Genomic DNA, 16,718 nt, shown 5'->3' with positions numbered 1-16,718 from the left:
ATCATTCATCCATCATCCACCCATCATCCATCCATCATTCATCCATCATCCACCCATCATTCATCCATCATCCATCCATCATCCACCCATCATTCATCCATCATCCATCCATCATCCATCCATCATTCATCCATCATCCACCCATCATTCATCCATCATCCACCCATCATCCATCATTCATCCATCATCCATCCATCCATCATCCATCATTCATCCATCAACCATCCATCATCCATCCATCATCATCCATCATCCATCCACCCATCCATTCACCCATCCATCCATCCATCATTCACCCATCATTCATCCATCATCCATCATCCATCCATCATCCATCAACCATCCATCATCCGTCCACCCATCCATTCACCCATCATTCATCCATTATCCATCCATCATCCACCCATCATCCATCCATCATCCATCCATCATCCACCCATCATTCATCCATCATCCATCCATCATCCATCATTCATCCATCATTCACCCATCATCCATCATTCATCCATCATCCATCCATCATCCACCCATCAACCATCCATCATCCATCCATCATCTATCAACCATCCATCATCCATCAATCATCCATCATCCATCCATCATCCATCCACCCATCCATTCACCCATCCATCCATCCATCATCCACCCATCATTCATCCATCATCCATCCATCATCCATCAACCATCCATCATCCATTCACCCATCATCCATCCATCATCCACCCATCATTCATCCATCCATCATCCATCCATCATTCATCCATCCATCATTCATCCATCATCCACCCATCATCCATCCACCCATCCATCCATCCATCCCTCCATGTTCTCCCTCTTCTCCTGTTGAGGGTGGTGGGGGTGGAGCCTATCCCAGCAGCCTTCCCCCTGGGCAGGTCACCAGTCCATGGCAGGGCCAACACATAGAGACAGACAACCATTGGCTCTCCCAGCCACGCCTACGGTCAATTTAGAGTCTGGATTAACCTGGTCCCTCTTGATGTCTTTGGACTGTGGAGGAAGCTGGAGTACCAGAGAGAACCCAGCAGGAACAGGGAGAACATGGAGACTCACCCAGAAAGACCCCGTGCTGCAGCCGGGGCTCCACCCACAACCTTCTTGCTGGGGGGCCACCGTGAGGACCACTGCCCCCCCCCTACTCATTTTCACAAATCATTATTGTCGTCAGATTTATTCCACCAGTCTTGAGGATTGAACCTTCAACCCTCCGCCCACAAGCTGTTTCCTCCACGCTGTCGACCACCACTGCGTCAACAGACCTTCAACTCCTCTCCTCATAAACTTTGAAGGTCTTCCTCACTGAGTGTCTGATCACTTCCTTCTCTGACAGAAGTCACATTACATCATTTTTCACTGATGATAATAAACTGAACAAAATATAAAATCTTGATGGATGTAATCTAGATTATCTTTTATCCCCAGAGGCCAGATGAGGGTCAGGGATTTCACCACCTCCGTCCTCTCTGCTTCGGCCTGCATGTGACAGACGGCGACGTGATGAACAAGTTGCCTTTTGGAGCTCGCTGAGTCTGCACTGACCCTGCTAGCATCCTTTCTTCTACTCCTCATTCGTGAGCAGACGTGTCAGAGGTAGAGCCTCTCAGACACGGAACACGGAACCTGCCTCCGTGAAAGCTGGAACTTTATTTGAGTGACAAGCAGAAGGTCTGCGATAGTTTAGAATTGTGATTTGAATTACGTGTTTCTGGAAGCTCCGTTGAGACAGCAGGCAACGTGGCTGGGTGCTAGCGCGCAGCAGAGGAGCAGGCCGGTGTCATGGCCGGTGTGGAACAGCAGATACACACACCAGCAGTTTGATGTGTGTTTGTTCATGCTGTTGCTCCTTCATGTGTTTACTCATGTGTGAGAGGGCAGCATGTGTCTCATGTCTCATGATTTGAATTTCACATTCAAGGGAAGATGTGCAACTTCACGTTTCAATAAAAAAACGGAATAATCAATATTTGATCACAACACTGAAAAAACAGGCTGGACACTTCTATAATTACAGTCAGGCTGAAACTGATGCGGCCTCCTCCATGCACACCGGAAGGGTTTGTTCTCTTCTGTGTGTGTCTGACCTGCGGTTCTGAGGCAGTTCCACATGAGGAGAACCCATTACACATTCAGTCAGCTCCCCAGGAGGAACAGACCAGAGGAAAACACGAGCAGAGAAACACGCGGGATCAGAGACCCCCGAGGACAAACTCCAATATATTTGATTTACACTTTCTTTTATTTTACCACCTAAAAGAGCTGCATCTTTTTGGAGTTTATATTTCTGGCTGTTAAATTTGTGATAAACCAGCCGACCAATCGCATCTTTTCATCCATCTTTCATGTCCATTTGCGCCTCAAGAGTCAAGGTCATAATTCATAATTCCGTTTGAAATTCAACAGGTGTTGCACCACACCCTCCACTTGCTGCTTTTATCTCCCTGCTCCTCGCCCTACCTGCACGCTGACCTGCACGCTGCCTCGGCCCACGTCCCTGCAGCTTGGAAGCTCTTCATGTGTCATCTAAATACGGAGCCTCGGTTCATCGGGGTCCTTGACCACCCTGGCAGCCTGTCTTTATGAGGCTGTTGTCAGCGGCGGTGCTGATTGAACTGAGGCCCTGTGGCTGTGCTCTGCTGGAGGGTCACAGCATCACTCAGAGAATTAGATCCAGATTGATGGATGTGGGAGGGACAGCACTTCCTGCGTCAACTAAACTCAGGCTGGACTTGGATGATCTGCCTCTTTATGTGACCGCCTCCACTGTTCAGATGACACGGCTCAGTCCTGCGCTTCCGTTACTGCACAGTCAGACCAGAATCCTCAACTTGTTTTAAACACTTGAAAAACCAACAATCACATTTTAATCCAGCGGCAGAAATCATAACCTGGATTATTTAATCATCACCGCTACAAGCAGCCCAACCTCTGGAGGAGTCGTAGGGTCGGAACACCCGGAGATTGACTTCCATCCGGTAGATCCGGTCCTCTGGATCCTGTTATGCTCGATCTGGTTAGCGAGTGGATCCTATCTGATTCATGAGATTCTGTGACCTTTGTATCACCACTGAGATCATTTTTAGTGAAGTTATGATGTTCTAGTTTGTCTGAAAACAACAAACTGAAAATCTGAGGTTAAAGAAATGAAACAAAACTAAACTCATGTTCAGTCGTCAGTCTTGTGTTTGCTGTGAGTTATTGGGTGGTTCGGGTTCTACAGGGTAAGAAATCGTCTCCGGGTCATTAAATGGACTGTGAATATTCATGAGGACGGATTGGGGGAGGGGTCAGAAGAGCAGGGATGACGATGGCGGCGGCCATACTCACTTGCTGCAGGTCCACGCCTCCCTGTGCCACTGAGAACAGGTGAGAGCCAAAGTCTGATGCCTCGAACACCTTCAGCCGCACAGAGACACACAAGCAGCCAGTTAGAGACGGCGCCATCCGGGACAGGGAGCACAGAGCTGAGCCGTCCGTCAGAGATGGACTCCAATCTGAGCACGATTCCGTCCCCCCTGGACAACCTGTCCCCAGTTAGCTGGTCTTAACTCATTCTGATTTGACTCTTCAGATGAGTCCCGAGGTCAAAAAGGTTTGAAGCTGCAGAGACAAACTGGGATGTTTCACTTGATGTTCAGGAGAGTGACGGCGCTCAGCCACAAACACGTAGGCAGAGAGACACACAAGTCCATGTCCGTGCTCTCTGTGACGGCCCGGTGATGTGTGACCGCGTGCAGACAGATCTCCGTCTCTCGGGGAAAATCATCCTCAGAGCGAACTGACCGAATGACAACCTGCCTACTGTCGAGCTCTGATGCGGCGCCGAGGCTCAGTGCACACGATGGCGTTTCTGCAACCAATTAAACATCAGAGTTTTCAGCCTGGAAACTTTTCAAAGATCACTTTGAAAAACCTACAGGGACGAGAGGAGGACGCTGTCAGGACCGAGTCTGAAGATGAGGATCTTCCTCATTCAGGAGGTGTAAGAGATACACCTCATTACATCAATGTATCTATTTCAAGGCCACCATATATAACTTGTTCCCTCAATATAGTTTTAGTTTTGATGCCACACAATACAACCTGGACTGAGGGACTTGGGGAAGTGAACGGCAGGTTTTTGCCAGTCACTGTGTCAGAGGTTTTATGGACAAGTGGCTGAAAAATGGAGCCCAAACATGTTGAAAAAATGAATATTAATGACTTTAGTAAACCTGCGTTAGCTTAGCGGCTAACAAGCTACGATCAGAATCACAGGATTTCTGGTCAGAAAAAGACCCAAAGAATTCCAAATGATGCAAAGTATAAAAGCATAAAATTAAAGTGTGAAGCCATGATGTCGTCAGCTGAGAGCAGCGGTCATGTGATCAATATTTAGGTGACATGTGCGTGAACAAACCTGACAACAGGAACACGCCAGCGTGTCCATACCAGACAGCTGATGAACGCTTGGACACTCCAGACATGTTTCTTTGGGGTGATGTCTCAAGTGTTCTGCTGCATTACAGACATGTTCTCCATACTTCCAGGCATGATTATGCTGTTTCCATGGAGACAGGACTTTTGATTGACATGCACATCAGTAAACATGGGTAAGATGTAACATGACGGGTCTCTGGGTTCCGAAGGTTCGTGGACGAACGCTGACAGGCAGCCACCGCAGCTCCAGGAAGAACACGGAAGGTGAGCTGTGGTTTCAAACACATTTCTGCTTTTGATGCAAGAATATTAAGAAGCAAGTCAGGAGCCAGTTGTCAGTTCATCAGGCGTCTCAGCTGATGAGGCGGCCCGCACCCAGCGTTGTCATGGTAAAGCATCACCCAGGATGCTGCGGCAGGACAGGGAGGTGTTTGCTCAGGTCAGTGTGGAGACAGACTGGAGGGCTGATTCTTAACAGCCAACACGTACAATGTTATCCAACAACGCCGCTATGAAGTCATTCCTGTGAAGCTAAAAGTGATACTGCACCAGCCATCCTCTACTCACCTGATGGAGGGTCAGGTGAGGTTTCTCAGCCCCCAAACACTGATGGAGTTTGATGTCTCCCCAACAGCAGAAGTTAATGGTGACCAACTTTTAACCGTACAAAAATACTTCCCAATAAACCATCAAGTTCCTCCATGCTGCAGGTCTAAGTCACCCAAGTGCCCTGAAGCCGCCACACAATTCTCCACCTACCAGGTTGTTCAGGTGGCGACGTTCCACCAGCACGAGTGGGTAGATAATGACGGGTGAACTATCCCTTAGAGACAGAATCTCATTTTTTTTCATGGCGGACACAGCGAGCAGTGCCAGTCTTTGTCAGTGGCGCTGGCAGAACGATCAACTTTTAGATTTCTTCGACATGTCGACTAAAACAAACTAAAATTGCAGCGCTGCAACGCCGAGGAGTCACACCGGGTTAGAACACGTCGAGACAGCAGAGAGGCTGGTCGATGACACGAAGCAGAGACACATACAGAGTAAGATGGAGGACGGACAGCTATTTTAGGCATGTGTTTCTTCAGGGGAACAGAATATTTCCAGTGGAGCAGTGACATCACTCGTCTGCTGATCTTGGCTGCAGGCGACTCATGTTCCTCATGTCTGTGGAGAATTAGAGTTTCTTCCTCTTGACTTTAAGGTGCAGCTCCACGTTGCTGACTGGTCGTCTCGTGCTGGCTCCGCCCCTTTTGTGTGAATAAATGCTGGCTTGATGAAGGAGTTCCACGTCCAAAAGGTGACTTTTCTATCCCACAGTAAACCCTCCCTCCCTCCCTTCCATGAATCTGATGGTTGACGCCTCCATCCATCTCTCCCTCATCTCCTTCATCCATCATTCTTCTCTACCTGGTGCCCTGCGCCTGATGGTTCAGTCTGTGCGTGCCTGATGGTCTCACCTGGTTCCCGGCCAGCAGCATCGTTCCCGGGGTCGGACTGGGTCTGTATGGAATAGTTGCTCCCTTCGGTGGGGACTACAAAGATGGAGGAGGAGACAAAGACGAAACAGGGGAAATATACAGGCACATATTTAGGGAGCGTGTCCATGGTACGGAGCCTCTCTCTCTCTTCCTCTCTCTGTCTGACTTTCCTCAGCAAAATAAAACCGTCTATCTCAGGTTGACTTCAGTGCTGCTGCAGCATCACTGACCTTCACCTGCATTGGTTTAATCATCAGAAGCACAAAGGCAGTGCAGTGGACACACCCCTTTTTCACAAGCTCCTCCCTCCATCACCGTTGGTTACATACCTCCAGAATAACAGTGCAGATGAGCTTCACACACTGGATGATGGCGTCCTGGTTCCCTGATATCGTCACCTCTCTCTCTGTGGAGTTGGGGAGGAGGTCACCTGCTACCTGCACCTGGGCACCTGTTGTCTACACACACACACACACACACACACACACACACACACACACACACACACACACACACACACACACGCACACACACAAGACAGTGGAGGGTCAGAAGAGTGTGATGCAGCATGGGAACATGAGTGAGTCAGCAGGTCACGTGTGTGTATAAAGACACAGGAGGACGCTGAGAGACGTGTGAGTCAGACAGGAAACGTCCATCAAGGTTCTAATTGTCATCGTTTATAATCATTCCTCTTTTAACACTTCTCACAGGCCTGCTGAGAGCCGGCCGCTGCCGTCAGCTGTGGCGCTCAGTGGCTTTCCAGGTGCTGAGGGAGCAATGGAGCAGGTCATTACCTCGTAGGATCCATCGGTGCTGTTGCAGCAGAGAGAAAGTCAACGGATTGTGTTGAGCGTGACAAACCCTGCTGATCCGTGAGGTCAGACGACCCTCAGGAAGTCTAGAAGCCTTGCACGGTTACATCAATGAGGGCTAACAGGAAGTAGCTCGCTACGCCCATAGAGCATGCTCAGTAGGATTGTCCTGGCCGCACAGGAATGTCACACTAGATGCAGAGGTACGGAGGAACACTATGGACGTATGAAGGTATGAAGGAACTCTATGGAGGTACGAAGGTACAGAGGAACTTGACCAGAGAGGTTTAGACCTGCCCCCCATGGAGTCCCCACAACTCACCTCTCTGATCTCCTTGATCTTAGAGCCGCCTTTGCCGATTAGCGAGCCGCACTGGCTGGCCGGGATGACCAGCCGCAGGGTGACAGGTGGCTTGCTGGTCACGGTGCCATTGGCCACCAGGGCGGTCAGATCCTAGCGCGCACACACACACACACACACACACACACACACACACACACACACGCTTTAACACTGGTGAGGTGTTTCCTTTATCACCAACTTTGTAGGAGACGTACAGTACACAGTTCTTTTACTTTGGTAAAGAAGAATTTCCCAGATAAAGTGCTGTGGTATAAGTAATACTGTGTTTACTTCAGTATCCACAGTAAAAGGACACATTCTACTTGGTATTTTTGTATTCTAGAACAGGAGGGCGCCCTCTGAAGGTCGTGGTAAAGTGGGGCGTGTCCCACTCCTGCTGCCTTGGTTGTGTACATCTCTGCGTGGGCTTTTACCCTGAGTGTTCAAGTAACTGGTGGGTACAGAGAGATGCAGTGAAGTAAAAGTACAAAGGGGGCTGATGAGCCGCAGCGCTGGCGTATTCACCTGCCGGCAGGCGTATTCACCTGCCGGCAGCCGTATTCACCTGCCGGCAGGCATATTCACCTGCCGGTGGCCACTCAGCTGACTGAAAAACCGAACAAGTCAGTCACGTTCCTGCATCTTGGTCACTTCGCTGCCTTGGCGGCGTGCAGGACCATCAAACTCACCGGCTGATACAAAACAAGGCCTCAACCAGAATATTCGACCAATTTAAATTCATTCAATTTAAAGACAACATTTTTGTCTCAGGTCACTTTGGATTGATTTGGTTGACCATGCTGGCAGATTCTGAGTGACAACTTCCAGCACTCGGCCAGCACCACCAGCAAGTGAGAAACCACAATCTTAGAATTTAATCTGGAGGCAGAAACCTGTGTTTACTCCCACACACATGCTTTCGTTACCAAATTTGCAGCCTTCGGAAGCCAAACTTCTCTCATGCTTGAAGGTTAGCTTCTCCACAGCTCACCCTCTCTGCACTCACGCTCTTTTTAATCCCTTGATCACACATTTCCTACTTCTCTGTATAATCTCTCATTTCCAATCACATTAACTCTGCACAGCTCCTTCACTCCTCTCATCTCTGCATCTCCTTCCTTCCTCCTCTGGACTCTTTAAAGCCTTCCGCGCTCATTCCCATCTCTTTTATACTCCCTTCATCTTATTCCCCCCATCTCACATTCCTCATTTCATATTTTAATCCCCTCAGAAATCCTGACATACCGCTCTGTAATCTGTCCACTTCCTGCCTCCATCCACTCCTCTTCCTTACATTTGACATCCATCTTGTTTTCTTCCATTAGGCGTTTTAAATACGGTCTAGATTCATTTTCCCAGCATGCACCATGTTCTTTAATGACAACATGACGCTATAAAAACCCTTTTGGCATAATTCAGCTGCCTGATCTTTGTTCACCATGTGATAGCGTTCATGAATAAAATCTGCACGACTAAATTTATCCACTGGGGAGAATCTGAGTCCCTGACAGACGTTTCAAACACGTCGATACCACCAAGATGTGACTGGAATCCACTGGAATTTAAATGAAACTTCACCCAGTACTTTGCCTTGAAGAACTCACAAATATGTGTTTTCTCCCTCCTGCATCATTTCCATGTGACTCCAGAATGCAGGAAGAGCCAGCCACGTATATTTAGCTTGAAGCTAACGGAGACTGACGGCTAACAGCAGCTAAACTGTCAAAAACTGTCATGAACTCTGAATGTAGAAGTATTTTGAAATGCTTCCAGGTCAGCGAGCGTGGACGAGTACGTTCAGAGGACCCAGAGCTCTTCCAGTAAGTTTTACACTCGCATCAAATGTTCGTGGATTTCTGATCACACAGCGGGATGAAGAGGGAGCGCTTGGAAACAGACCTTTAGGACTCTTACATATCAGGGTTTCAGATCACTTTTGTGATTTATGAGAGAAACTGAAGAGTTGCGGGGGTTTGAACCGTGAGACAAAAGAGACATCACTTTGGGCTCTGGAAAACTGTGATGAGCTTTTGCGAAGGGTTTTCATATTTTATCAACAGTTTGCCATTCATGAGTTCGAGCAAGTCTCCAACTAGCACTGCCATGAGCCACACGTGGAAGGAGAAGAAGGCCAGAAGACCCCATGAGATATGCAGTCTTAATAAAGGCGCCCTGCCAAGGAGCAGCCATACTGTGGAGGAAGGGAAGGAAAGGTTACACTTTCCTGACGAAAGAGAGAGAGAGAGAGAGTCTCCAACGTGAGCAAGGAGGCTACAAGCTATACATTAGCCACTGACATCTGGTGCTGCCATATCTTGGGTGTCAAGGCACCAGATTTAGTCTGAGGCCACTCAGGAAACATGATTGTCTCTTTGAGTCCCATATTCTCTCCCTCCATCTCCTTTTCTCTTCACAGGATAAACATAGACGCCGTGGTGCTCAGTTTCCTCGGAGGTCGTCCCGCACATGCAACCGGGTCATGGTGCGTCAGGCTGGGTTGGGATTCTGGTCAGAACTGAGGTCCAGTTTCTGGCCGTGTGTGTGTGTTTACCTCCTCCAGTTTGAATGTGATCATGGTGAAGGCTCTGAACACACAGTCTGTGGGCCCGGTGATGGTGATGATCCTCTCTGGACAGGAACCCTCAGAGATGTTGATCCTCGCGCTACTCTGTGGGCCCAGAGATGGAGGGATAGGGGCGGGGGGAGGGATGGGGGAGGGATAAAAGCAAGGGAGGGGAAATGAGGAAATCCATCAGGAGTAGAGGCACATGGGGGGGAGACCAGGGTGTGACGATGGAGGGGGTTTGGGAGGGGAGATGGAAGTTAATGGAGGGGATGATGGGGGAGGACAGAGGAGAGGGGAGGGACAGAGATATCACATTAGTGTGTGTGTGTGTGTGTGTGTGTGTGTGTGTGTGTGTGTGTGTGTGTGTGTGTGTGTGTGTGTGAAGGGGGGTATGTTGTGGACAGAGAAGAAGAGAACCGTTTTCCTCCCACTGCCCTCTAGAGGAGATTCACCTGTGATGCAGGAGGAGAGAGGGATGACACAGAAGCTGGGGGGAGAGGAAGCGACAGCATGATGATGTAGTAAATCAAAGTTTTGAGGAGAGGAGGCAGACGGGGGAGGAGGAAGAGCACAGGAGGGGAGATTAGGCTGAGGCGGAGAATTATTAAAGGAAGAGGACAGGAGAGTGAGGCACAGAGGAGACAAGAGAGACAAGTGCAAATATTTGAGGAGGAATAAGAGGAGAAGTGGAGATATCAAGGGTGCAATAGTAGCCAGATGGGGGGAGGAAGAGGAGAGGGAGTGTCAGAAGAACATTGAAGGGTGAGTTAAGAGTTATGAGGAATTATCATTTCTAACTTTCCAACCAAAATCCATCAAAAAAGCTTTTTGTTTTCCTGCTAACAGACAAACCAACAGTGGTGGTCTCCTGCGCTCCTGGATGGAGCCAGTAAAGGTACAAGTACACACAGTACCAATGTGAACTTCATCACTGGGATCACATGATCGCCCCATCAGAGGAGGACATGAAGAAAATATTCAGTTGGAGCCTGAATTCAGCGACACCGTGAGAAGCTGCGCTGAACGGAACGAAAGCCCCCTGAAACTTCGCAGGAATACTTAAACTGGTATTTCCTAAATATCAGGGCTGTGGAGGACAGCACAGTCCCTCCGTTCCTCTGCTGGAAGTTTTATATCCACGGAGGAACGTCGGATGATTCACTGCTGAATTCACATTTAACTTTTTTTGACATTTCATGAGTTAATTTAAAACGTCCCCTGACAGAGAGACGTCTGCTCCTCTGCTCTCTGGAGTGTTGATTCATCTTCAGTCTGTTTCTCCACACACACACACACACACACACACACACACACACACACACACACACACACACACACACACACACTCCCCTGAATGTATTGCCAGTTATTATTTAACAGTTTCCCCAGCAAGCAGGAACCCAAATTGAGTAAATCTGGGCTCATTAAACCACAGTATTGTTTTCATGATGAAACCCACCAGAAGGAGCTCTGTGACCCATTTTCAGGCCCATTTCACTAATGTTTCTCATCTTTATGCTGCTGGTGTAAACACACACACACACACACACACACACACACACACACACACATTATTCACACTTTCATTGCTCCTGTCTTTCCCCTGTATATCAGCACAAAGATCATCTTGGCTCTACATGAGCTCTCCGGGGACCCCTGCAGCCAGCTCAGCTCACTCTCACCAGGCCTTGCGCACGTTGGCGAGCCACTGACGCGCCCACCTTCATTATGCAGCAGCGTCCAACATTCAAAGCTGTAGACCATTCATGTACTGCAGCAACTGGAACCAGAGATGTAACATTTGTGACAGACGCCGGGGCTGCACGGTGGAGCAGTGGTCAGCACTGTGGCCTCACAGCAAGAAGGTTCCGGGTTTGAGTCCCGACTCGGGCGCGGGATCTTTCTGGGTGGAGTCTCCATGTTCTCCCTGTTCCTGCTGGGTTCTCTCTGGTACTCCAGCTTCCTCCACAGTCCAAAGACATCAAGAGGGACCAGGTTAATCCAGACTCTAAATTGACCGTAGGCGTGGCTGGGAGAGCCAATGGTTGTCTGTCTCTATGTGTTGGCCCTGCCATGGACTGGTGACCTGTCCAGGGTGAGCCCGCCTCTCGTCCGTAGATGCTGGGATAGGCTCCACCCCCCGTGACACTTACTAGTAAGGAATAAGTGGAAGATGACAATGGATGGATGGTGACAGGCGCCACCTGGTGGCCACGGCAACCATGACCACAGGAATAGATGACGTACTCTGGGGTGAACATCATCCTGAACCTGTGTTTTATTGGTGAGTTCTGCTCTATTTTCATGCAAATATATGATCGAGCACCTGTAAAAGACGTTGAGCCAACAAGCCTCCATCCTGTGCTCTTGCTTTCTGTCAGAAACTTTTCTCCAGTGTTTTCTTCTCGTTCTCAACCCTTAAAGTCTTTGAACCTCAAACACATTTCCTCGTCTGGCTCTGAGACAGAAGCGAAGGAGGAGAGGGCCGTGCTCCACAGGGGAGCTCCACACCTACAGCTCCATGTCATGCTGCCGCTGTGACAGCTAAACGCGTGCATGTCAGCACGACTGCCATCACAGCGGCCTCTCACTAATACAAACTACAGCTTCAGACATTCAGCGCGCCTTCTAAAAATAGCTGAATATGACGGGAATCCACATGCGGCGAGTTTCCTCTCTTCTGACACGTCTGATAAAAGCAGCATCACAGATTTTCACAGCAGCACATAAGATTCCACCGTGCCGGAGTTTTAGAGCGTTTGCGCTGCGTTCCAATTCCGCTGTAATTATCAGGGTGCCTGTGAGCAGCAGTTGAAAGGTTACCATGGATAAATGGGAGATGGAGAGAGGTGGGGGTGTTTGGCGGGGTCTTACCTCTTCCCGTATCCTCTTCACCGTCTCTCCTTTCTGCAGGACGACAAGAAACACAGTTGAATTTGTTAGTTTATGTTGAGGATTTCCACTGGCTGATGCCACAGCGACTGGCTCGTCTTCCTCGGGTCCACAACAGCATCACCACATCACACAGAAAGACGTGACGCGAGTTCAGCAGTCACAACAGGGGCGAACGGGAGGTGGCGGCGGCGGCGGCGGCCCACGTTTAGTCTGGTGTTAAATCATGTTATGTAGCTGTGGAAACCTGACTTGCCTGATAGTTCATTGAACCTTTCTGGAATTCTACCTAGAGACCGTTTCACTTTCAAGAAAATACCTGCAGTTAAAGTCGAACAGAGGATGTCACATGTTCGATGACTGGCTGAAGGAGCTATGCTCCGCCCCCTCACCGTAGTTCTAGGTTGGAAGGGTCCCGACAGACCTTCAGAGCTCAATTCCTGAACTAGAGAGAAACAGATGTCCTCGCCAGGTTTAGATTAGATTAGCTAGAACGTTATTGATCCTTTGGGCAGAGCCCTCAGGAAGTTCAGGTTCCAGAAGCGGAACCTGCTGGAGAGTCTCTGAGGACGTTCTGATATGGAGATTCTGGATCCACACAGATCTTTGAAGCAACAGTTGAACAAACACCCGAAGAGTCTGACAGTCCTCAGCTCACCACGGCACCAGTGAACCAGCACCACCTCATGACAGAACCTTCAATCATCTCACATGAAGAGACTGAACGCCTTCAAAAGCTCGTCTTCGTCTGCTGTTCAACGGTCTGGTGACTGATGCAGGTCAGCGCACACACCCGGCGCCGCGTTCATGACTCAGCAGAGGAACCAAGCTGCCTGGTACTGGACAGAACCCTCTAGAAGTGCAGCACAATGATGTCATTGCCATGTCAGACACTAGCAGGCCCCACAGATGGCGGGTTGGTGAGGGGGAATCTAAATATATGCAGGGAGAAATCATGGGTTTAGGGCTCTACAGGCAGCGGTCGTTATCACGAGTCACTCGGCTGTGATATATTTGGAAACCAGGGGTTTATCTCCCTCTGCTAAATGGACTGGCGTCCCTGGAGAGCAGCTCCCGCTCACTCAGCAGTGATTGGAATGACACGGCCCGACGGGAATTGTTCCGCATTATTAACATCTTTGTGGGAGGATTACACCCAACGCTATCTTGACCGGCGCGCCAATTTTAGACAACCAGGGTTAAGAGATGGAGGGGATTTTTTCCATGTTAGCGAGGAAAGATTGCATTGACTGTTAAAAACAAACTTCAGAACGTTACAAAGATGCAAACTGCGCTGTGGCATGAAGGTCCAGTTTGTAAAATTAAGGATGTAAAATAATTTTCATAACCACAATCACATGGACCGACATGGTTTACTCCATGCTGCTCTCGTGCTTGTTCCAGACGTCACGTCGGTATGGACACGCGGACGGATTGCTGGCGTGGAGGCATATGGATAAATGGCGTTATTATCCTTTATTCACCCCCAACATTTTGGAGTTTTCCTGCTTGGCCAGGTTCACCAGCTCAGTGTTGTTCATGTAACCTTCATAAAAGACGGATGGACTCAATCTGGCGTCAAAGAGGAGGGAACTCACCTTGCCGATGATGCTTCCTACTTCCTGTGGAGACAAAAACACAAAGGGTCAGAGATGAAAGCAGCCACAGAGGCTCCATCCACACCTGAACAAGCGCCAAGGAGCCAATCAATGCACCAGTGGTCACACTCGACACTGGTAGCACCGAACCACGAGTGTTCAGAGCTGTGAGTGGAAGCCAGAGCTCTGACACTCGGAGGGTCTGAGCCCACCTCAACCCGACTGATCGACATAAATTGTTGGCAGGAACCAGCCTCAATCCGTCGGGCTGTCATGATTTGGGCTCATGCTCGAGACAGAGAACTCGACTGGGTGGAAGTCAGTGGGATGGCTGCTGCAAGGTCATTGAATCCTGCGTTCAGGTCCTTGCCAATACGAATACTGCGTTCAGGTCCTTGCCAATACGAATACTGCGTTCAGGTCCTTGCCAATATGAATACTGCAGTACTCTTTCAGCTGACAACTTTGCTTTAGAACATGTAAAACTGCAGCCAGTTGCTCTTCACCTTTCCATGCATGAGGAGGCGCAGCGTGAGTGTCACCCCCATGGCGCCATCTCCAAACTCCTGCTCACTGCTCATGGTGGTGGTGGCGGTGGTGGTGTGGTGGTGGGTGAAGGAGTGGGTGGACTCTGCCGCTGGGAGACGCATGAAGGTCCGAGGCCCCGAGGCTTTCCAGAACAGCGCTGAGAACCCTCTGGAGAACCCGGCGAGGAACCGTGGAGCTGTCAGGGGCGAGGGGAGGTAGGGGCAGTGGGGTGATACTGCTGGAGCCGGTGCAATGGGGGCCGCGGTCTATCTTCGTTCCTGTTTCAGCTCTGAGGGAAGAAATAGAGGGATGGTTTTACAAGGCGCTCGAATCCTTCAGTTCATCCGTTCATTTTGGCAGCTCATTTAGTCCTTGAATGAAAACGACGGTTGACAACTCCTCAAGAGGACGAAGCTAGAGTCGAGTATTAAGCTAATATAAATTCACCCCAAAGATCCCACCCCTCACAGCCAGAAAAGCAATCTGGTATACGCTGTCAGATGCAGTGAGGCCTGCACGGATCTCTACATAGGGGAAACCAAACAGCCCCTCAACAAGCGCATGGCCCAACACAGAAGAGCCAACTCTGGAGGACAGGACTCAGCGGTTTTCCTCCACCTCAAGGAGGAAAGCCACTCCTTCCAGGACGACCATGTCCAAATCCTGGACAGAGAGGACAGATGGTTTGAAAGAGGAGTTAAAGAAGCCATCCACGTCAGGATAGAGAAACCATCTTTGAACAGAGGAGGTGGACTGCGACATTTCCTTTCTCCTATTTACAACCAAGTCCTTTCAAAGCTTCCCCAAAGAGCTCAGCTGAAAGACCCATGTGGAACGGCTGCTGCCAGCACAGCCCATTAGCATCTGAGTGGTCGGTGAAACTCCCTAACGACCACCCCTGAAACTCCCTGACACCGCACAACGACTGTCGTTTGGGGAGGCCAGGTGAGTCTGGGGAGGGTCGTTTCCACCACAATAGCACTGACCACTCCCACATAGGTTTATAAGCTGGAGTTTCCACACTCTTCACTAGAACTGAAGAAGCCTCTCGGATGAGAGGTGAAACGTCTTCAAGATAAACTTACGTCCAGTTGACCAGATTTTACTTCGCTTTGATCTATTAAGCTAATACTGCATATTAGTGCAGGTATTGATGTTTCTCTGCAGGTACCGTGGCTGTCTGGTCCTCGGGGAGAAAAATACCCACTCTTCCTGCATCCTGGAGTCACAAAGAAGAGATGAAGGAGGGAAGAACATCTTTGTGAGCTCAGAACTGCTAGTGAGTACTTGAGAGGTAAAATACTTTCTTGGGGAAAGTATTGCTTTAATGTTAGCAGATTAGCTTTATGCTTTGTTCACATTCGTGCTCATTTCATACTACATATGCTAGGGCTACAGTACGCAGTCACAAGTAGATTTTGTCAGTTTTAGCTGAGATCCGTTCCTCCTACTAGTCAGGGGACACAAGGTTGATGACCTCATCGTTTCCGTGAACACAATGAAAAATGCATCACTACTGATGTTTCTTGATTGACTTCATGCAGCCTCATTAAACAAGTGCTCTCCTGGACGGATCCAGAGCTACGACGCGCACATCTAGGGGACAAAAAGGAGCTTCCAGAAGGAGCTGGTTTTCAGAGGCTCCTCATGAAAAGGACTCAACAGAAACCTGAAGACAAAGAGGACGAAACCCAGCAGGCAGACAGGAAGACCGTCTCAAGAAGAGTCAGAGATGGAGAAGAGACATCCTCAACCTCGCTGCTGATCAGCGGCATGACGGCCCTCACCTTTCCTCCACAATCCCACTCAGCACCTGCTCACCTCAGGGGTGCCGAGCCCCTCCTCTATTCATGATACACCTCTGGCTGGACACCGACATTCCCATCTAACTCTGCCATTAAGTTTGCAGATGGCGCCACCGTGGCCGGGCTCGTTACAGGTGTGATGAGTCTGCTACAGACCTCATCCTCAACACCACAAAAACAAAAAGAACTCATAATCGACATAAAGTCCTCGACCTCTCTTGATAAACGACGAGTGTGGAGAGAGTTCTGTCATGAT

General features: G+C 49.3%; 1 protein-coding gene across 4 annotated transcripts in view; it reads right to left on the bottom strand.

Annotated features, from left to right (window-relative positions):
* Positions 1-16,718, bottom strand: part of pcbp4 (poly(rC) binding protein 4) — a 77,160-nt gene that overhangs the window by 18,396 nt on the left and 42,046 nt on the right. For all 4 annotated transcript variants that reach the window (XR_015112212.1, XM_086200444.1, XM_086200446.1 and 1 more), the window contains 8 exons: positions 14,636-14,946; positions 14,130-14,153; positions 12,514-12,546; positions 9,625-9,741; positions 7,053-7,184; positions 6,245-6,373; positions 5,895-5,969; positions 3,343-3,411 (listed from right to left, as the gene is read on the bottom strand). Coding sequence is in view for 3 of the 4 variants with exons in the window: in XM_086200444.1 (XP_086056570.1) it covers positions 3,343-3,411; positions 5,895-5,969; positions 6,245-6,373; positions 7,053-7,184; positions 9,625-9,741; positions 12,514-12,546; positions 14,130-14,153; positions 14,636-14,779 (723 nt within the window). In the remaining variant the exon portion in view is untranslated. The remainder of the gene's footprint in view (positions 1-3,342; positions 3,412-5,894; positions 5,970-6,244; positions 6,374-7,052; positions 7,185-9,624; positions 9,742-12,513; positions 12,547-14,129; positions 14,154-14,635; positions 14,947-16,718) is intronic.

This window comes from Aulostomus chinensis, chromosome 3, assembly GCF_037954235.1.
Source record: "Aulostomus chinensis isolate RoL2024-O1b breed Wild chromosome 3, RoL_Achi_v1.0, whole genome shotgun sequence".
NCBI lineage: Eukaryota > Metazoa > Chordata > Actinopteri > Syngnathiformes > Aulostomidae > Aulostomus > Aulostomus chinensis.
This window is presented reverse-complemented; position numbering and strand designations above follow the sequence as displayed.